This window comes from Diabrotica undecimpunctata, chromosome 4 (assembly GCF_040954645.1).
Source record: "Diabrotica undecimpunctata isolate CICGRU chromosome 4, icDiaUnde3, whole genome shotgun sequence".
In the NCBI taxonomy this organism is placed as follows: Eukaryota; Metazoa; Arthropoda; class Insecta; order Coleoptera; family Chrysomelidae; genus Diabrotica; species Diabrotica undecimpunctata.
Window position 1 is genome coordinate 133,026,792 of NC_092806.1, and position 22,868 is coordinate 133,049,659.

Sequence of the window (22,868 nt, forward strand, 5' to 3'; positions counted from 1 at the left end):
AGAAAAACATAATATTAAATGTACACGATACACTTGTACATCAACGCCCTATAAGTAATGTTCCTGAAATCGTTAACATGTGTTCAAATATGACAGGGGTTGGAGAAGCAACAATTTATAGATTCCTAAAAGAAAGAAAAAGGTGAACTGTTTCATCTCCCAAGAAGAGTGGAGGGAGTAAACCCTTGGAAATTGAAGAAATACATAAAAACATGATAAGACGCAGCGTCCACTCATTTTTTTTTAACAAAGATTTTCCAACATTGGACAAAATCCAAACATTAATTAGAGAAAACGAAGAGTTACCAATCATAAGCAACAAGAAATTATGGGGACTATTGAGAGAGATGGAATTTCGTTGGCAAAAGAATAGAAGAAAATCCGTTTTAATTGAAAAAGATTACATTGTATGTTGGAGACGAGAGTATTTAAGAACTATTAAAAAGTACCGAGAAGAAGGGAAAACAATTTTTTATTTGGACGAGACTTGGCTAAATGAAGGTCATACTGTACCATATCTATGGGTTGATACAAATGTGAAAAGTTCCCGTAGGCATTCATCGAAGGTGTATCTACTGGAATAAACAATATTCCCGTTGGAAAAGAACGCAGACTCATAATAACCCATATTGGAAACGAATACGGTTTTGTCAATGGTGGATTATTAAGTTTTGCCTCAAAATCAACCAAAGATTACCACGAGGAAATGACTGCTGACGTTTTTGAAGAATATTTTGAGCAAATGTTGGATTTAATTCCAAAAAATTCTTTCATAGTCATGGATAAAGCTAGTTACCATTCAAGACTAGCAGAAAAATTGCCACCAACGGCATGGAAAAAAGGAGAGATAATCGAATGGTTGGATAAATAAGCAATTGAGTACAAGGAGAATTCGACAAAAAAGGAATTATTACCTATTGTAAGGCAACATAAAGCAGCTTATAAAAAATATATAATTGATGAAATGGCATTAAACCGTGATGTAATTATTTTACGTTTACCCCCATACCACTGTGATCTAAATCCGATAGAAAATATATGGTCTCAAGTAAAGGGTGAAGTCGGACGCAACAACAAAACTTTTAAATTAGAAGACTTACAACAATTATTAGAACATTCCTTATCAAAAGTAACTCCAAAAAATTTGAAAAATGCTGTTAGTCATGCTCACAAGGAAGAAAATAAAATGTGGAATTTGGATAATATGACTGATGCAATGCTGGAACCGGTAATAATTAACATTGGAGTTGAAGATTCCTTAGATTCTGAAGAAAGCAGTGAATCTGAAATGGAATTTGATTAAAATAATATTCATTTTTTTACAAATCGGCCCCTGTTACGGCCACAAATTATTTTATATATAACCAATAAAATAAACATCTTACATTTCTTGCAAATTCATTAGTACCTGTTAATCTCCATCACTCCGACACTGGCAACTTTATTTAGGGATTAGTAACCCTCAAAACTATTGTATTCTATTCTGCTTCAACCTTTATACCTGGTGGTCATACTCAATTTAAAATTGTTTTCCTAAATACTTCTGTAAACTTGTTAACAAATATATATTTTTCATTGAGTCACCCGTATCAACAGTTAAGAGATTTGCATACATAATGTGCTATCAATATGATGGAAATGTACTATAACTCAACATGACATTAATCTACAAATTATACCTATTGGTATACTGAGTGGACTTGGATAAAATTAAACTACTAGTATTTTATAAAAAGTTAACTAAATTATTTACCTTTAGTATCATAAAGATGCCACGATCCGTCCTTTGAAACAGTGGCCATGTGCGATGAATCCACATCGAAGCCAACATCGTAAACACCGGAAGTATGTCCCCCCAAAGTAAGCTCTTTGATCGGTTTGACTTCTTGAAATTCGCCAGATTTATTAAAGAACACCTCCCACACCTTGGCTTCGGGACTAAAACCTATAAATAATATATTTATGAGTGTACATACAAGTATTTGAAATATAAACAATTTTCTAGCAGTTGAAACAGATGTATGTAGAGCCTTGGTTAATTCCACCGAAAATAAATAAGTCAACAAGAGTTACATATTCAACAAAGATGTACTTATACTTGTTTAAATGGAGCGAAATAATATCACCTGTAGTTCCTATATTATTATCTACGTATAGGCCAGTAAAGGAAAAACAACTTAAAAAAACCTTTTGCATAATAACTTTCCTGAAATATCGCACAATAAAGTTCAATTCAGGCGAAAAAGTGTTCAAATTTTTTAAACAACTTTTTTTAACCCTCGTAAGCAGGTACAGGGAGCATCTCAGATCTTATTTTTCTCGCCTATCTTTTTTAATAATTTTTTTTTTATTTTTATTTATATTTTTATTCGCGTTAAATTCAATTCTGAACGCATTTCACCCATTCAGCATTTAAACTCATTGTGTTTACGTGATTTTTTAATAAACTGAATGTGGGCTGCAAATGCATACCACGATTTGTGGAAGGAACATTTTAAAAATAAAGTTGGTGAAGAAAAAGATGCCTATAAACCTGAATGATACTTCTTTATAACAATACATAAGAATACATAAGGAAATATTGACGAAGTGGACAAAATGGCACAGCAATACACAACACAACGCCAAACACGTAGATGGCACATGGTAATGTTTCATCACCTATTAGATATTTCAACCATAAGCTCACAATTTGGAAAATAAAAAATCCAAATTACGATGGATAAAACTTAGAGGTCGCTGGTTAAATGAATTTAGAAATAATAATGGAGAAAAATGCAATATTTTGACTGTAAATAAAAGTAGCGAAAATAGCAACTATAATTGTGAATAAATTACGAGAATTAACGGGCTTTAACTCATATTGTTATCTGTACAAAGAACTAGACTTGCCTTTTGAAATATTGATGTATTTGTAGCCAGTGGAATATCGTTGTTACCACGTCTAAAACTAGGTGCGTTTCGTTCGCTGTCTAGCGATGAAGTTTTTTTGACATGGTCAGAAAGAACCCTCTGACCGTTAGGTGGTTCATGGGATAAGTGCATCCCATAAATCAGCACTATTGTAATGCGCTTTGATTTGCGACACCAAATAACAAAAGAAAAAGTCAAATTCTCTGAACAGACTAAATGTGTTTAAGCCAGTTTATCAATGAGATTTTACTGAATAACAGGAAACAATATATTTTAAAGCAAATAAATTAGAACATACCATTAAATTAGATCATAGTATAGCGCAGCAAAAGAAGGTAAAAAAAATGTAAAACATGAAAAATAAATACTAAATACTTTCACTTTTCACAAACAGCTGAATTGGACGGACGTTTCTGACGTTCCACCTGGAGCTAACATAGCTTCGAGACAAGGTCGGTGTTACTTATGCCAGAGAAAAAAAAAGACCGAAAGTTCCGGCATTACTGTATTGTGTGTAAAAAATTTGTGTTGCTCACTCTGAAAAATTTGATATGTTCGTTTTGTAACGATAATTATTTTTTTTAATGAAGAAATAAGTACTTCCCCGACGTTTATACATATAAAAAAAAAATGGATATACGGATGGGCTGCAAATGCACCCCGCAAAGTTGTTTACGTATGAATCTAGGCACCGTCTTACGAGGGTTAAACAAATTGTAACAATAAATTTTTTCGGTTCGGATCTTTTTTTTTTATTTTTTGGACCATTATGAACAAAAAAGGAATTTTGTGAGGTTTCCGTAAAATTGATCGTTTTCGAAAAACTTATAATATCGATAAGATTTGTACTAATATCCTTAATTTCTTGAGAGCCTGAAGATGTTGTAAAAGTTTGTAAACAGCTAAAGCGGTAGCCCATTCTTTTTTCAAGTTTAATAAAACCTGTTACAGATAGTTAGTAGAAGACTTATTTCTTCAGCATTCATGAATATGTGCTCACACCTGCAAACCTTTCATCATTTAAATGACTAATCGTTCTTCTGGAAGTTGGTTTGATCATTCCATTTACATCACTTTTTTGATAAAGTTTCTTCTATTTTACTAAGGATCAATAATCTCTGACTGTCCATTTTTAGCTGCGGAAAGAGATGGTGGTATTCCCCAAATTCCCACCGTTCACGATTAATTTCATGCACGGGGAATCTTCCCACTATGTACAATTTTTAAGTGGACATTTTCTAATAAAAATATTTCATCTTCAGTTTTGGAATCCAACGACATCTTTCACCACGAAAAGATTTGAACAAACTGATGCTGATATCCAGCTTTTTACTTGTTTACAGGCAAGCGCTGAAAATAAGCGCTGGTGAGCACCAGCAAGCAGTGCGCCGGTTGGCCGGGGTTCTACGTGTTTCTACCCTAACTTCACAAAAATTCTAAAAATCGAATCCCTTACAGCGAAGCCTAGAATATAAAACTAGTAAAAAAAACAGGAAAGATAATGAAGTGAAATCAGCGAAAACAAAGATAGCAAACAATCAATGCCCTATGCTACATCTCGCAAAACAGATCTATTAACAACCGCCTAAAAAATAGGAGCAGTTAACAAATAGCATTACTTAACCAAATGATAATACTCGGTAATGGCATTAATAAAATGAATGTTTACAGCGAAATTAAGCGGCCGTAACTATTAGGATATTTAATAGATCTTTTTTCAAATGTTAACTTATGTACTGCGTTGGTGTGACTTATAGTTCTTGTCGAAACCTATTACTTCTATACCTCAAGATTTTGTATCAAACTGCTATTTAACCCTATTATGTTCTGCGAAGTTCTGTGCTGAAAGTTCACCTGTAGAACCCGGAGTTCGACTATTGGGATCTATTTGGGATCTATATTGGATCTATCTAAACTCTGAAACCGAAAGTCGCCTTTCTGCTTGTTTCCTTCATATTTTTAGTTGAGGAATCAAGAGTCATTCGTTTTGAGTTTTCTTCTTGGCAATATTTTTTGAATCGGTTATATTCTATTCCTATGAATCGGAAGTTCATGCTATGACCTGCCAAGGCTATAATGCTCCAGAGTACTTCAGCTCTCTGGAACATCGCTTCGTTACCGACAAAGCCGCAGTCCTTACCTTATGTCATATTCTCAGTTGATTCAGTCTTTATGTGGCTAATAACTATTCACAATTGGATCTGAACGTTAGAACCTTGTTTAAGATTGCGCTTCTTCAAGGAGGGGCTGCTCCCTTTTTTGTCAGAACTCCTGAGTAGGACACTCTGTAATCAAGAACTTCTCCTTGGAGGACTATGTGGTTCCTCTCAGCATCACGGCTGTGAAAAGATTTAAATAAAATTAATTACGTTTTGGAGGCATTGAGTGTAACTCTCCATTTGTTGCGCCACAATTCGGTTTAACTGGTCCTGTCCTCTATCGAACACAGCTGCCTCAGCGTCCCTCTATGTGTTCCCTCCGAGATGAGTGCAGTATTATCGGCAAATAATAATATTGACTCTGATTTAGTCAACGGGTGGAGGATGTCACTGTTGTAGACTGTGTATAATATTGGCGCTAGAATTGAGCCCTGGAGGATTCCAGCTTGTGGAGTGAAGGGTGTTGATAGCGTGTTAGCAACTTCGACACGAATTGTTGAATGAAAGAGATAGGAGTGGATTATTTTTACGATTGGGGCAGTTAGTCCAGTACGACAGATCTTTTTCATCAGGCCAAACCTGATCGAAGGCCTTTTGGATATCAAGGAGGATGCCCATTTTCATTGAGGGCTTGTGATATGAAGGTTGCTGCTTTAATCAATGTATATTGTGCAGAGTGTTCAGCTCTGAATTAAAATTGGAAGGGGGATGAGAAGATGTGTGTCTAGGAATTCTACGAGTCTCTTTTTTAGGATCTTCTTGTAGACTTTACCTAGGGTGCTGAGTAGTGAGATAGGTCTGTAGGATTCAGTGCTGGTTGGGCTCTGGTTTAATAATCAGGACTGTGTAGGCTACTTTCCAAGAAGTAGAAAAGTAGTACAACTGAAGACATGCATTGATTATGTAGGTAAGCAGCGGGATAATACTCTTTGGGAGTTTTTTGAGGCATCTCCTGTGAATGCCGTCTGGGCTAGGACACACAGGTCCAAAGGTCCTACATACCTACTGGCCGTACCCTATTAGCCATAGGGATGCCCCGTGTTAAGGATGAGAATTTCTCCAATTATTTCTTGCGTAGGATATTGGTGGACTCAGACACACTGTCTCAGACCGCTAAGGTTCCAAAGAATTTAATAAATGATAAGGTTTAAATAATTTAAGTAACTATTAAATATTTATGTAAAAAATTGAATACCTTTGTTTGTGATGTTTTTAAATTCACACTTTGACTACATGATATACTAAACCTTTAATTGTATAAGCATTTTATTAACAATCAGGCAAATATTTGTCAAATACATTATGTGCCTACTTCATCCTTTAAACCATTCTGTTATTTGCAATACGTGGTGGAATTATTCTGTTTTAATGAGTCAAAAAACATGTACCTATCTAAAAAATATATATCAAATCCTAATAACGAAAAATAGATTGGTTTGATACATCCCAGATGTTGATATCTACTAAAATTATTCATTAACTGTGACTTGCTTTTCGTTCCAAATTGATAAGGTGATAACAGGAAATTAATTGTTCTTAGTAAAATAAACTAGCAAAATAGTTCTGACTAATTTTTTATAATTGAGATAGAACACCTGGATATTTTGTTAAGTAATTTAGATGATTTTTTTTACTGTAAATATACATACATATTGCTACCTTGAAAGTCAGATATAGTCAGATAAGACCGTCATATATTAAAAACTGTATTTTTTTGTTTGATAACGCCATAAAGTTGGAAAAGTGTCGTTATTGGACAGAATTGTTAATCGAAAAGTAGGTTCGACGTTTTTCACAATATTGTCATCTTTTGAGAAATGCCATACTTTCTCAAAAATACAGAAGATAATACAATACTTTCTGTGAAGAATAATGCATTGTTTTGAGTTGTGTCGGTATTGTAAAGAAGTTAAGGTTATGTTTAAAATGAGTTGTAGTCATAGACATGTTGTAGTATTCTTTTGAGTTATGTCAGTATTTGAGCAAATTATTAAACCGTTTTGAATTTTTGACCCCAACTATCTACAAATTATTTCGACTTATGACGTTCTTAAAAAAAATTCAGTTGGAATTATTTCAGATTATAAAAATGTCTCAAAGATTTAGCGATAGACTTATACTAAGGTTTACTTCTATCAAAAAAAAAAATGAATGGAGTGTATTATGGAAAGTTAAAAAATGAATGTCCAAACAAAGGTAAGTATATTTTTAAATATAATTTACTGCGGAATGACAGTATTTTTTTAGTTTTTACCCTATAGCGTCTTTGTTATTATTTTTATGTGACAAATATACATTTGTAATAAAGCACGCAAGACAATTTTAATGAAGAAGTAAATTATTTTCAAACACCGAACACATTTTTTTAAGAACGTCACAAATCCAAAATTTTATATCTTAAAATAGGAGTAAGGAAGTATGGAATTGGATATTTTTAAAATTTTTCTATTTTTTAAATGGCTATTTTAAATTGTCACATTTTGACATATGACGGCCTTCTTCCAAGGTAGCCATATGTTTAATATTTATTACTGTATAATATAAAATGTGTGTTCTATTAAAAATAATACTATAAGTAGTTGATACTTCAAAATAATATAGATAATAATGTTTATATTTATAATACATACACATGAATTTAAAATTTTTAGTTCAGATATTCAGATATATTTTCAGAATTCCGCCAATAAGCTTTAAAGACAGATTTCGCTGTATCCGCATGTATCCGACTCATCACCTTCACATAATATTTCACCAGATGATTTTGTATTCCCAGTTCCAGCATTGCTTCAAAGAGTTTTTTCTATGTATTGTGTCATAAGCAGGCTTAAATCCACAAACAGGTGATGTGTTTCTATGTTTAGTTCCTTTGTCTTCTCCAGTATTTACCTCAGCGTGGATATTTGGTCAGTATTTGATTTACCAGCTAAAAAACCCGTTTGGTTCTTTTTCAAATAACCTTTCTGCATACAATTTTAGGCGGCTATAAAGAAGTGCGGAGAATATTTTAGAAACTCCGTTTAATAAAGTAATTCCTCTATGGTTGGAGCATTCGAGGTCACCTTTCTTGTATATGGTACAAATTATGCCGGTATTCCAGTCGCTGAGAAATGCTTTATCTGTACTCATACACATAATCAGTGTATATAGACATTCACTGAGGTTTTATCTGCCCTTCTTAACCAGTCCTGCTGGCAGATTGTCAGTGCCGGGAGATTTATTGGTTGACAGCTTATTTATTGCTGACAGTTCGTTTTGTCTTTCTATTTTACTGAAATATTCTCTTCATCAGATTAATAGGTCTTCCTTATTTGTAATGAGATCGCCATTTTTGTTGTTAAATTGTGTTGTTCTAGGTTGGTATCTTTTTCTCACGTAATTGAAGGCGTTTTCATTACTATGACCTGAAGAGATTTTCAGACATTTGATAGACTAAATGCCTTTCTATAAGCATTCTGTCCTGCACAATTTAGACTACATACCACGAATGCAACCAAAATTCAGTATAACTTCAACCGCTCACATTTTTCTGCACAGGCCTGGATTCCTACTGTAAGGTCTGGCGCATAAGCAAATGTTGCTTATGCGGCAGACCTTACAGTAGGAATCCGGGCCTGTATCCTGCAACTTGGAAGCACATAGTTTATATGGGATACTCCTGCTCTTTCTATGATTTGCAAAGAAGAATTCGACAACAGGGCCCTGATTCTAATTGAGATTTCGACTCAAATCATGTCGAAATTAATATGGCGACGTCGAAATGCGACTTTGCGAGCCTTGCGGATTTCAGCTGAACTAACCAAACGACGTCACTAATTTTCGATTTATCGAAATTAATTTCAACTTCAAGAAAGTCGTTGAAATTTCATTTCGAGTCGATATTAATCTGACATGACTGGCTGGACTGGGAGAAGTGAACTTAAGGTCGTATGACACTATGCATTTTCTTGTATCATTTCTTATATCGTTTCTAATGTAGAAAGTTATTTCTGTTTTCTTGTATCTTTTCTTGCACGTACATTTGTGCTCTGTATGACACTATGCAAGTTCTTCTACTGGATATTGTATGTGATTCGGCACATGATTGATCGAAATTTTGACATCTATAAAAATAAGACTGCAGTACCTGAGGACCCCAAGCCAGATGCTACTGATTATTTTTTAAAACACTGTGGTGCAAAAATGAAACAAATAAAATGTCCCAATATTAAAAAAAATTGGAAACCACAATTTTTGAAGATATTCAACAGGCTGTAATGGAAGACAGAAATAATAAATAATTTGGTTGTAATAATTTGTTTTTTTTTTTTAAATTATGTGTTTGAATGGCATGCTCTTGAAATTATACTATCTTATTTGGAGAAATAAAATAATCTTTATACTCATCACGAATTTTTAGTGCGGTTATGTATTGTTGTTAGTAATACATCTCCTCCTACTTTCAGTAGTTCCGATGCTATTTGATTCAATCCCTGTGATTTATTGTTTTTCAATTTGGCTACTGCTGTTCTAATCTTGGTTATTGTTGGTGGGCACTTTTCTCTGATGTTTGCTTGGTCTAATTGTATATCAAAGTTCTTCTCCAGCCGCCATTATGACAGAAGTTTTACGTTTTTGCTTTTGCGGCTTTGCGCACAAATTAGCACATTTCTTGTACAAGAAACTGCAATGGACACAAATTCGTGTATCGTTTCTGATATAAGAACTATACGCTTGTATGACACTACCCATTTTTTTTTGTTATATCAGAAACGATATAAGAAATGACACAAGAAAATGCATAGTGTCATACGGCCTTTAGGTTCAGTTTAGGTAGGCGGTGTTGTGTTTTGATTCTTGCAAGGAAAACTGAGGCAAAAAGTATTAATATGGCTGCGTTTTACGGACATTTGCTGGTTTTGGAGGAATTAGAGAGGATAGATATCCGACGCTCACAACGGAGGATAAGAAGAATGTTACGGGATACTGAAAATCCTTTTTCACTAAGTGATGCTCAATTTAGGCAGCAATTCCGGCTTAATAAACAAGCTGCAAATTATTTGATAAGGGTATTAGAACAATATTTGGAGGAGGGTGTTTATGCCTCTAGGATACCCAAAATGTTTAGGGTAAGTATTACTAAGCTGCAGTAAATTTAAAAATATATTAGAATATAACCACTAAGTCAAATCTTAGTGGTTATATTAACCTTAGTGGTTATAACTTAAGGATCTCCCACATCACATTTTTTCTTTCCTTGCCATCTTTTCTTTCAATTCAAAATTTAATTGAGAATGGCCACTATTTATGATTTAACAACTCAAACAAGAAAAAAAGACGTTCACGTAACGTAAACAAAACAAATATTCAACAAGCGTAGTGCAGCGTGCAGCTAATAAACAAGAGGGCCAACCCAAATTTTCAGCAGTGTCAAAATGATAAAGTAAATATCCCCAGTTTTAACTACAATCGAAATGAATGAGAATCGCTAGCGATTGCGACTGTCATCGCGTAGTCGATTTTAAATTTCGACATCAAAATTAAATAGAATGAGGGCCCAGATAGGGAACGTGAGCTGGGTTTAGACGATCGTGGGTCAGAGTAGTTTTACCCTACTAAGGACTATCTATTTCAATTTAAATTTTGCTCAATACGAATGGAACCGCATGTTGATGCACTTACTCGAGCTGGGAAAGCCTCTAAGACCGTATTTTCTCTTGTAAAAAGTGACATCTTTTAGAGAGTCGAAAGTTTTAAATTAATGTGACTTTACTGGGTAATCGTAGTTCGCTACTATTGTCGTACCGTGTATACCTATAACAATACGATACTGTATTGATATTGAATGTATTTGAAAACTCTCTAATATCTACATCTCGTATTATTTTTAAACAGTTGCGAACAAAAACTTAATTTGTAGAAATAAACGAATCAAATGTATACAATGCTCTACTTTTAATAAAGGCTGTCGATTAGAACGTTTCAGGAAATATAAGCCTTATATTTTATTTCCTGCATTGTTTGAATATAGCTCTTCTGTTTAGCATGCACATATATTATGATTTTCTTTCTTTTTTGGTTAATTTGCAGTCACTTAATTAAAAGATATTTTATGTGAAACCTTAACTAACACACGTTTAAAAACATTAATTGTTTTGTGCACCTTTAAAAGCAATTCTAAACTGTCGTAAAATATATAATTACTTACCTGACACCACTATAAACTTTCCGCATGGTGATATTTTGGCGCATGTATTATTCATAAGGTAAGTATCAAGCACCGACATCTTCTGTCCTTTAAGGTCCCATACAACTAAATCAGTCTTGTTTGAACATGTTATGATGAATTTTCCGTTGGATGCGATTCCCATTCCTACAACGTCAGTCTCATGGTGCTGAAATGAAAAAAATTTATTAAATATGAGAAAATAGCCATACATGTACATATATGTATTATTATGAATTGCAAACTGTGTTGCATTCTGCACATACGATGATCTCAATATAACAATTGAGGTCATCAAAAAAGGAAGAGAAGATATTATGTTCAATCTAGAACTTGCTGGTTTCTTCCTTTCGCATTGAGTATGTATATTAAAATAAAAAAAATAAAGCCAGAGGACTCTATAAAACTCTATTTTAAAAAGAAGTGAAATCAAACATAAATATACATAAATAAACATACAATTATAACTAAACAAGAGTTTATACAAACTTAAATATTAGTTGTTAATTAGTTAATTTGGTGTAGAAACGACACCAAAAAGATAACCATTTAATTCCATTACAAAGATAACCATTTAAGGGATAGAACACTGATGGCTCAAACAAAGCGACAACTACGACGTATTTAACAACTAACCTACCATAGCCGCAAACATACTATACATAAAAAGATAAAAGACAAATTCACTAGAAAACTAAGTTCCTGTAGCTGGCTGTAGATCATGTATCACAAAAAAAATTTTATTTCAAAATTTTTAGTAAAAGGTATAAATAAAATACCCAAACGGGCTATAACACAAATACAGAACGTTTTCGGAATGTAAATTCCATCATCAGTGTAACAAAGTGCACATGCTATGAGCCACTACAATGTATGAGTGAAAACCCTTTAAATGATATAAATTTACAAATATTACAATATTTACATATATTTTGAATTTACAATATATTATATACTATTAAAAATTAAGATGTCTAAGTTACCGTTGGAATTGGTAACATGGCAACGTATGGCTCTACATCGATACTCGTAAATTTATATCATTTAAATTTTCACCCATATATTTTAGTGGCTCATAGCATGTGCACTTTGTTACACTGATGATGGAATTTACATTCCGAAAACGTTTTGTAATTGTGATATAGTCCGTTTGGGTATTTTATTAATACCTTTTATATATATATATATTTAAAATATAGTATACAGTAAATAAAACAAAACAAATGCAAAATGTTCAATTGACAATGATGTTCAATCACGATCGCGGCACAGCTGAGATAAAGTTCTAAACAAATATGAAATCTATATACCAAGTTAAGGTACTTAATATATGCAGCAACAAAATAAATGGTGTATTGTACCTTACCCAATGAAATGATAGCACTACCCGCTATCGAAAAAGACGTCTTTAGCGACGTACAGGAACCACAAAAATTGATAATGGACCAGCGTTCACCCCAACTGCATAAAACGACTGTGTCTGTTACAAAACCGAAGGGAAGTGTGTTAGGTAAACTTAACCCACACACACACACACACACACACATCTGTGTGCTTTGAGAGATAGAACTCGACTATGATTTTGTAGATAAACATCTCATCTTCAGAACCTCTGTTCTCTACTTGGGAGTTCGTTTTACAAGGACTCTCAACTGGAAGGCCGACGTTCAAACCTTAGATAGGATGAGGCAGAGGTTCAACCTCCTGAAAGTGCTGTCCGGTAAACTGGGCGGGACATCTTCTAAAACCTTGTTGCACACATACAAAACTTTTGTCAGACCGATAGTCGAATACAAGGCATGCGTCCATGTCTCCCTCAAGACACACCAACTTAATGCCATCATGGCTACCGAACGCCGTATATTAAGATACTGCATAAGAAGGGACTGGTCGTATCCATCAGCCCACATATGTATACATATTAGCCAATATAACACCAATCAAGGACAGAATCCTAACCCCCAGCAGGAAGTATGTCCTAAGAACCATAGCTGGCTCGAACAACAGAGAAAAACGAAGACACCTTGTAACCATAGAGGGCAAATTCTCACCAGGCTTCCCATTAGAAAAGTTCCGTTTCCTTGAGCTAAAGTTCTCCACAATACTGGACACGAACTTCCTGATGAGTATTTCGACATTTTAGAATCATTCCCCATCCAATATCGCAGGTAAAGACTGCGCGCCAATAACGCTGATAAAGAGCCGTTCCAACCACTTGGCTGGTAACCCCTGAAGTACCTAAACTGGCATGCTAGGCAGTTCCCACTTCCTTTTGTGCGCTCCTAGATCTTCTTAGATCGTCCACACAATCCAGCCACTTTCAGCTTTCCCCCTGCTCCTTAGTAGTCCACTACTTCTTGACAACAACTTCACGTAATTAACGTTTACCACACCCCCACTACTCCAAGAGAAAAAAAAGGAGTACCCCATTCCTTGAAGAGGCCCAGGCCTAAACAAGGTAAAAACGTCCATGTCATGTAGATGAAATTCGTCTCTTATCTCACACACACTTCTGGTGTTATTTCGCAGATGGCTCGTCTTCTAAATTAGTTCTTAATACCGCTGTGTCCTCGTTTAAATATACTACGGGGAGAATCAAAACTAACAAAAAGTCTGTTAATCTTTTATAAATGTTTATATATCGTTGCGAAACTGCAACATATTATTATGAATTGCAAAATGTGCCCTTTTTTGCTGTTTTTATACAAACTTTAATTTTGATTAAGGCTTAATTTTTCAAGACAAATAAAAATTGTTTTAATTAATTAATGATCACAGGGCTAAAATTTTTTTATCTCTAATTACTTTACGTAGGTTCCAAGTAATATCTATTATGTGTCCTTTGAGAAGAAAATGAACAAATGGGAAGATAAATGAAATTCAATAAGTTTATGATAATAAATTATCGTACCATTTATTAAATTACTAAATTCAATATAAATTTTAATTAAAACATAAACATATACCTTATGCTCTACTACATTGATTAAATCTAAAATTATTTACTGTTTAAACATCAATTATCAATATTAATTTCTTACACAAAAGAAGATCTCAGAAATTAATTTTATATCTGTTATGAAAACAAACAAACTGAATAAAATGACAAAATTTAGATTGTGTGACCGTTATAAATGTGGTTGAAAATCCTTGTTTTATTTTAAATCAGACTGCCGGCTTGCTGCTGTATCCTTGGATGCTGTGCAAAAACCCCGTTCCCCTAAGCTGTTTGAAAGTCTCTCACATCCACACTAACGCCCCTACAGTATCTCCAACACCTCCTGGATAATCCTATACCATAGGACACACTTCCTTACTAATTAAAAGGACTTTCTCTTTATAAATTAGCGTTACACATCTATGCTACACCGGTTTATAATTTTGCAGGCTGTGAACTATTATGCACTTCTTGCGGCACGTTCGACAGACACTTTAAAACAATATACACAATTATTATTATCATTCATAAGTAAACTTTTTTTCTTGTTACTGCAGGCTATGACTTTCCAACTTTCAACCCACTGCTCCACTCTTCAGAACACAATGTCGCTATCATGCCAGCTCCCTCGGCGACTCTCGGGTCCCAATCTTTCACTTTTGACAAATCATCACCTAGCATCATTGACACCACGGCAGTATTTTCAATCAATTTCCAATTTCCATAGTATTTGTATTAAATTTTGCGTAAAAAATTAAGTGTCTGAAAAGTTAACAAAGGCCTATAGTAAACATGCTATGAACATAACAAGTGTTTCCAAGATGGCCGTGAAGACATTGAAGATTATTAACGTCCCGGACGCCCCAGAACATGAAGAACCGATGAAAACGTAAAAAAAGGGCAGAAATGGTTATGAACGACCAACCAATCACAATCAGAGAAGTAGCTGATGAAGTTGGCATATCAATTGGCATATCAGAAAAATTTGTTCCAAAATTGTTAAATTTTTAAACAAAACCAGCGGCGAATAGAAGTTGCTTAGGAGTCACTAAATTACGTAAACGACGACCCAGACTTGCTCAAAAGGGTTATAACAGGTGACGAAATGTAGGTTTATGGATATGACGTCGAAACTAAGGTTCGTCAAGACCAAAAAAGGTTCGACAATTGCTGTCGAGCGCAAAAGTTACGCTCACTGTGTTCTTTTATTTTAATGGCATAGTGCACCATGAATTTTTGCCACGAGGTCAAACGGTCAATAAACAGTACTACCTACAAGTTCAACGTCATCTGCGTGATGCAATCCGAAAAAAGACTGGATTTGTAGAAAAACAACTCATGTTTTTGTGAATTTTGTTCGTGAATTTTTTTACCAAAGACAATACTGTAATGATGCCCCAGCCACAATATTCGTCAGACATAACTCCGTCTGACTTTTTCCTATTTCTAAAAATAAAGAAAACTTTAAAGGAACGTCGTTTAACAATCATATATGACGTTAAAAGCGCATCGCTGATAGAACTAAAGTCTATCCCAAAGATTGAGTTTGAGAAGTGTTTCAAGGATTGGCAGAAGCGTTAGCACAAGTGCATATTATCTTGTGGAGACTACTTTGAACGAGACAACATTAATGTAGATCAATAAATAAATATTTTTTTCAAAAAAAAAATCCGGGTATTTTTTGAACACACCTCGTATTTGATTCCGAATATTTTTTCCTATATTAGAAATGTATGTAATACATGACACAATACTCCTTGCGAACAGCTGAGAAGGACTACAGATCTTGGTTGATCGCATAATAAAACAAAAATCATGGTGGTAATCAAGAACAAGATTGAGGAAGACAGTGTTTATGCTAAAGGAAAACTTTTAGGCAGGGTGCACAGATATTAGTACTTAGGTTGCGAACTACATGAAGAATGGGATAGAAGTACGGAAATAAAACGGCGTATTGAGATAGCTAGAAGTGCTTTTAATAAGATGAAAGCAATATTATGCAATGGAAAACTCAACATCGAAATTAGAACTAGAGTATTGAGATGCTACGTGTTGTATGGAGTTGTATGGAGTTGAGGCCTGGACAATTACAGAGGCGACAGAGAAAAAACTCATTAACTTTGAAATGTGGTGTTATCGAAGAATGTGGAAAATATCTTGGACACAACACATAACAAATGCAGAAACGCTACGAAGAATGAAAAAAGATAAAGAAATACTCAACACTATAAAGAAAAGAAAAATGAGCTACTTTGGTCACATACTAAGAAACGAGAAATACGAATTGATGCGGCTGGTCATACAAGGGAAGGTGGAAGGCGGAAGAGGACCGGGGAGAAGACGCACGTCCTGGCTGAAGATGGAAAGTGGGAAAACGTCAATAGAACTTTTCTCAGAACGGCTGCAGATAGAGTCAAATGGGCCATGATGATCGCCAATGTCCTTAGGGATGGGACACGTTAGGAAGAAGAAGAAGAAGTAATACATAAGCAGCTTTAAGGCTTTGTATAATGTGTACTATTAGCCGTAATTAGGTTTTCTTCCTGACAAAATTGTATTAGCGGATCTCCTCTATCGTTTGGTGTACTCAAATCATAATTTCTAACAACATCCTCTCTTGCCACCTCTGGCCTCTTCCCACCGTTATATTTGAATCTCCCGTAATTAAAATAATTTTTGACAAGTAGTTCTTACTTGTTACTTGGGTCCATGACTTAGGTAGAACTGGGATTTCTAGAAAGATATATTATATTATTATATAAATATTAATTTTAGACTAGCTGCTAGTCTTCACCGAATAGACTATACTATCTTTGAAATGTTACGAAGAGGTATATCAAATTTTACAAAATATCATCAAAGTAAAAAATTAAGGAAAACGAAGTACAGGGAGAAGAAAAATGTAATGCCAGAGAATCTAAATGGAAGAGTTTGACTGCAGCTGCAATGAACTATTTCGTGCAAAATTCAAATTACTATGATGAAAGCCAACTTCGAAATGGAGGAGCCTGAAGAAGAAGAAATATGTTACATCCTTCACAACGGTCATTATAACTGTTTAATATTTTTCTTGAAATATTATGTCTACTCTAGTAAGCTAGTAATCAAAATGTGTGCTCAATATTTTCATTGTTATCATTTTTTGCACTGGCTTTATCAATCAATGTTTGTTTTTATTATATTTTAAACTTTTGGCAAAGTAGAACACTATTTTTAATCAGCAATTTACCGGATGTTTTGACTCTAGTGAAAAATAATCTTCAACTAACTGTTTAAATATAGCCAACTTTTATATATTTATTTTATATTATTGATATTCGGGTGCCGTATCGTCGAATAAAATAAAGGATGTGTTTTTAATGAGGCCAGTTCTTGATTCTTTAACTAACGATATTGGTTAAAAAATCTAATATTTACTTGAAGATCTTGAAAATATGTATATGAAAAAAATATATAGATGTTAACGGATAACCACGTATAGAGAAAAATCTGCGTTCAAGAGACGACATAATAGATAATATGTCATAATGACGACATAATAGATAATATGTCATAATGACGACATAATAGATAATATGTCATAATAACGACATAATACATAATTAACTTAACTTAATCAGTAGACCCATTTGTACCTTTCGGTGTTGGGCCGTTTAAAATACAATTCATTACATTACAATATTTGACAGTCTTCTGAGGTGTCCTAGCTCTTAACGAACTTTCTATATTCCTTCCTATTGGATGCCATCTGTGTTGCTTCCTGCCAAGTCTTACCCTTACTCTGCAGTATCTGAGAGATGTCACTGTTCCATTCTTTAATGGGTCTTCCTCTTCTGTTCTTCCCTATTGGTTTGGCGTCCCACACTCTTTTTACTTGTCTATTATTGTCCATCCGGGTTAGATGTCCGAACCATGAGAAATTTTTTCTCCTTGATTGACTCGAGTATCGGTTTGATTTTGAGTCTTTCTCTTATTTCTTCATTTCTGATTCTATCAGTTCTTTTTACTCCTATCGTTCTTCTGAGGTATTTCATCTCTGCTGCCTGAATTCTGCTCTGATGTCTTTTGTTTAATATCCAATTTTCTGCTCCATATGTCACTGTAGATCTATACATTGTTTTGTATATTGTCATCTTGGTCTTTGTTGATATTTCTTTGTTATTAAGGAATCCTCTATTTAGTGCTTGGAATAGTTTTCCTGTGTTTTCCATTATGTTGTTAAGATCGTCCTCGATGTCTTCTTTGTTGTTGATTACTGTTCCTAAGTATTTGTATGCATTTGTCTGTATTATTTTTTGTTGGTCTATCATTACTTCTATTTGATCTTCCGTCCCTTGTTTCCTTGATATTTTCATTATCTGAGTCTTCTCTTTGTTTACGTTTAAGTTGTATTTGCTTGCTTCTAGGTTCCATTTCTCTAAGTTGTATTTCAGTTTTTCTGCAGTTTCCGCAATTAATACTATGTCGTCTGCAAATATACACATCTCAGCATTTATTATTTGCATTCTGTTCCAACCGATGCAGTATTTCTTGAATGTTTTCTTACATTCTTTCACTATCTCATCTCTTACATTTATGAATAGCACTGGGCTGAGACTTCCCCCTTGTCTAACTCATTGAGTTGTTTCAAATGGTTCTGACTGTATATTTAACATTCTTACTGTATTTGTTGTTTTTATGTATACCTATACTCTCTGTTGCTTCTATCAGTTCTTCACTTACTTGTTTCTTCTTTAGGCTTTCCAATATATCTATTCTTTTGACTGAGTCGAATGCTTTTTCCATGTCTATAAGGCTCAGATAAATTTCTTTATTTTTCAGAATGACGGTATTAGATTTTTGTTTTGATAAAGTGCAGCAACAACCGTTGATACGTATTTCGACCTCCTTAAGTCTCTTCAGAACGGTATAGCCACTGCTCTGAACCAAAACAAAAATCTTTCCCGTCCTAGACGTATCAACGGTTGTTGCTGCACTTTATCAAAACAAAAATCTAATACCGTCATTCTGTTTTGTTATTTACTTCGTTGGAAGTACGAGAAACTGAATTCACTACGAATTTTGACTAGGATGGACGGCTTGTGGAATGCAATTTTAGATTCCCTTGCCGAGTAATTCATCCAGCTGTTTGTTTCGCAAATTTTAGGAAACACAGTGGTTAAGATTTGAATTCGGTTTCGCTAAGTAGAAATCGTTTGATTTCTCTTTTTGTTTTTTTTTTTTTTTTTCTTTATTTTTCTTTAAGGCTTTTTCTATTACTTGTTGCATGGTGAATATATGGTCTTGTGTGTTGTGTTCTTTCCTGAATCCACTTTGTATGTCCTCTAATTTATGTTCTATTTCTTTTCTAATTTTCCTTTCTATTATGGTTTCGTATACTTTTGCTGCTACACATAGTAGTGATATACCTCTATAGTTCCTACAGTCTCTTGTGTTTCCTTTCTTGTATATAGGTATAATTACTGCATTTGTCCATTCTCTGGGTATTACTTTTCTCTTCCATATTAGGTTATATATGTATAACAATTTTTCTTTTGCTTTTACTTCTATATATTTCATGATTTCTGGTGCTACTTCATCGCTTCCTGGTGCTTTTCCAATCTTTATCTTTCTTATTGCTTCTACCAGTTCTTCTTTTTCTAGAGTTTCTGGATTTTCCGTGCTTCTCATGGATACTCTCTTGTTGTGGCTTTCCTTCTCCATTGTATTCGCTTGATTTCCATTCAGTATCAGCTGAAAATGTTCCCTCCATCTTTCCATTATTGTCTTATCGTCGTTTATTATTGTTCCTTCCTTGTTCATTATTTGTTTCAGTTTCGTTTCTTTGTTGCTTCTTAGGTTTTTCAGTGTTCTGTAAAATAATTTTACGTTTTCTGTGCTGTTTTTTTCCATTTTTTCCCCGAATTTTTCCCAACTTTTCTTTTCCTCTTTCTTAACTATCTCTTTAACTTTTGTTCTTTGTCTCTTATAATTTTCAAATTTTTGTTGTGTTTTGTCTTGTATGTATTCTTTCCATAATTTCTTCTTTTCTTTTATTTTTCTTTTCACTTCATCGTTCCACCAAGATGTTCGTTTCCCTCTGTTGTTATTTCTTGTAGTTCCACATATTAGATTTAGCTGTTTTTATCATCACATTTTTAAATTTTCTCCATTCTTCTTCTATTGTTTCTGTTATTTTATGTTCATTGTCCATCTCTTTTTCTAGTCCTTCTGAGTATCTTATTTTCGTTGTTTCTTCCCTTAGTTTATAAATTTTTATTATTTCTTTGCGTTTTCTGTTTCATGTTCTCATTTCTTTTTATTTCTTTTCTTTTGCTTTTGAATGTGATTTCTAGTAGATAGTGGTCACTACCAATTTCATAACTCCTTTTTACCCTTACGTCTCTTATCCAGTTCTTCTCTATTTTTTGCACTATAGTATAGTCTATAATTGATTGTTCGTCTCTTGATTTGACTTCTCTTGTGATCTTATGTATCCTTTTATGTTGGAAGTGTGTGTTCATAATCACCAGGTTATTGTCTAGACAGAATTCGAGTAGTAATTTTCCATTTGTGTTTAGTTTTTCCTCCCCATAAGGTCCGATGACCTTGGTCCATTTTTCTGTTTCTTTCCCCACTCTACTGTTCATGTCTCCTGTGATCACAATTTTCTCTGTACAATCATTTATCACTTCTTGTAATTTGTCCCAGAATTCATTCTTTTCGTTTTTTGTTGCGTCTTAATCTGGTCCATAGCATATGATTAGGTTTGTATTGGTTTCCTCTGTATCCATATCTATGTCTACTCTTAGTATACATTCGTTGTAATATATCCAATTTTTTATTTTGTTGATACTCTCCTTCTTTATCATGCACGCTACTCCTGCCTGAGCTCTCTTCGTTTCTTCCACTCCACTGTATATTAGTAACATTCCGTTTTCTAATATTATAGATCCTTTTTCTTTTTTCTTTGTCTCTGTTATAGCTACTATTTCAATGTTTTTATCTCTAATTTCTTCCCCCAGTTCTATTTCCTTCCCATTTATACCTCTCACATTCCATGATGCCATTTTCCAAATTGTTTTGTTCTTTTCTGTGTTTAAGTTGTACTTCAATTTGTTTTTAGTTCCGTTTGTGTTATTATCTTTAGATCTGCTCATGTTCCTGTTCTGTGCCTGTTTTGTTTCTCGGTCCCTCATTGTGTTTTCTTCAGCTAGTTTTTTGAACCAGTTGGATCATAATACATAATAATAATAGATAATAATATATATACATATATACAGTTATCCCTTGATAATCCGACAGGGATTATCAAGGGACAAAAGAGGTGTCGGATTACTAAAAGTGTTCGGATTACCGAAAGTGATAATATATGGCATTGTTTTGTTAGCAGTAGCCTACAATATTCTTAAATTTTATGAGTAAAATTCTACCCAGATTAATATACAAATGAAACACCCATTTCTGCTAACTAAAACATGTTTATTAAAAGAAATATGGAAGCTCATAAATTGAACGTACATACAGTGTGTAAATAATAACTTATAAACTTTATACCTACTAATAACTAAATGCCGCAACTAAGATAGATTAATTATGGACGTATGGAAATACATACTGTTTTCACACTTTAAAGAAATCATTTTGTTTTTTCTTGTTTAGATAGTCTGTCATTGCTTATTCTTGTATCTCCTTTAACATCAAAATTTTCAAAAAAGTCATATGATCTCTACTCTCACCAACTCATCAAAGTGTTTGCAGCCAATATAACATCATCACGGCTGACGATGAAAGATTTTTCATCCTGTACTTCCTCGGTCACGTGTTCCTCATATTCTGTCATTTCTTTAATTATTTCTTCATCTGTTAAGTCAGCGTTGAGATTGTCATCTAAAATCTACTCTTGTAAGCTTCTCTTGATTCCGATGAATTAGTCATATCGTTGCAAATTTGAAGAACAGCATCTAGTCTAACTTGCATAGGTTGGTCATTGAATTCTTTGTTAACATCTATTGGAAGGAGTGGGTTCATCCTATGTCCCTTTTACCTTCAATCTTGCCTTCTAATATTACTTGGAGCTGCTCAAATTCCCTATGGCGCATTATGTGTCCTAGATATGACGTCTTTCTAATTTTGATACTATTGACCAGATGAGGGCGTGTGTTCATTGCTCGACTTTGCCACATGTACATAATTGGTAGCTTCTCAAATTTAACATTTTTTAACATTTAATTTCAATTTCTACAAAAAACTATTTTTCGTCTGAACTAACAAATGTCTTTATTGGAAGTTGCCGGCAGTTTAGAACGGTTTCATCAGCGTTATAAAGTTTTTCAGGAATTAGGTCTAATTCGGTGATCTTTTTGCACCGAGATCTTTTTGCACCGACTATCTGAGATATCTTCAGATATCTCAGATTAGTCTGCACTTAACTTCTCTCCACTTATCTGCAAAAATCGTATTCCGTACCGCTTTTTAAAGTTTTCGAAACAACTTTGACTAGCACGAAAATCAGTTTTCTTTTTAAATTCCTGATAAAAAAAACTGAGCTTTATTTTTTAAAATGTCACCTGAAATAGGAACTTGTCTGCTTCGTTGTTGCTTAAAGCAGATTTGCAGAGGTTCTTCAACATCAGAAAATTCACTATCCTATAGATTCAATAAATTTTTCGAT

General features: G+C 33.9%; 1 protein-coding gene across 1 annotated transcript in view; it reads right to left on the reverse strand.

Moving 5' to 3' along the window:
* The window catches only part of prage (RNA exonuclease prage), a 312,334-nt gene that overhangs the window by 33,558 nt on the left and 255,908 nt on the right, over nt 1–22,868 (reverse strand). The window contains exons 4-5 of the mRNA XM_072530316.1: nt 11,260–11,446; nt 1,754–1,945 (exon numbers count right to left, since the gene is read on the reverse strand). Coding sequence (XP_072386417.1) covers nt 1,754–1,945; nt 11,260–11,446 — 379 coding nt within the window. The remainder of the gene's footprint in view (nt 1–1,753; nt 1,946–11,259; nt 11,447–22,868) is intronic.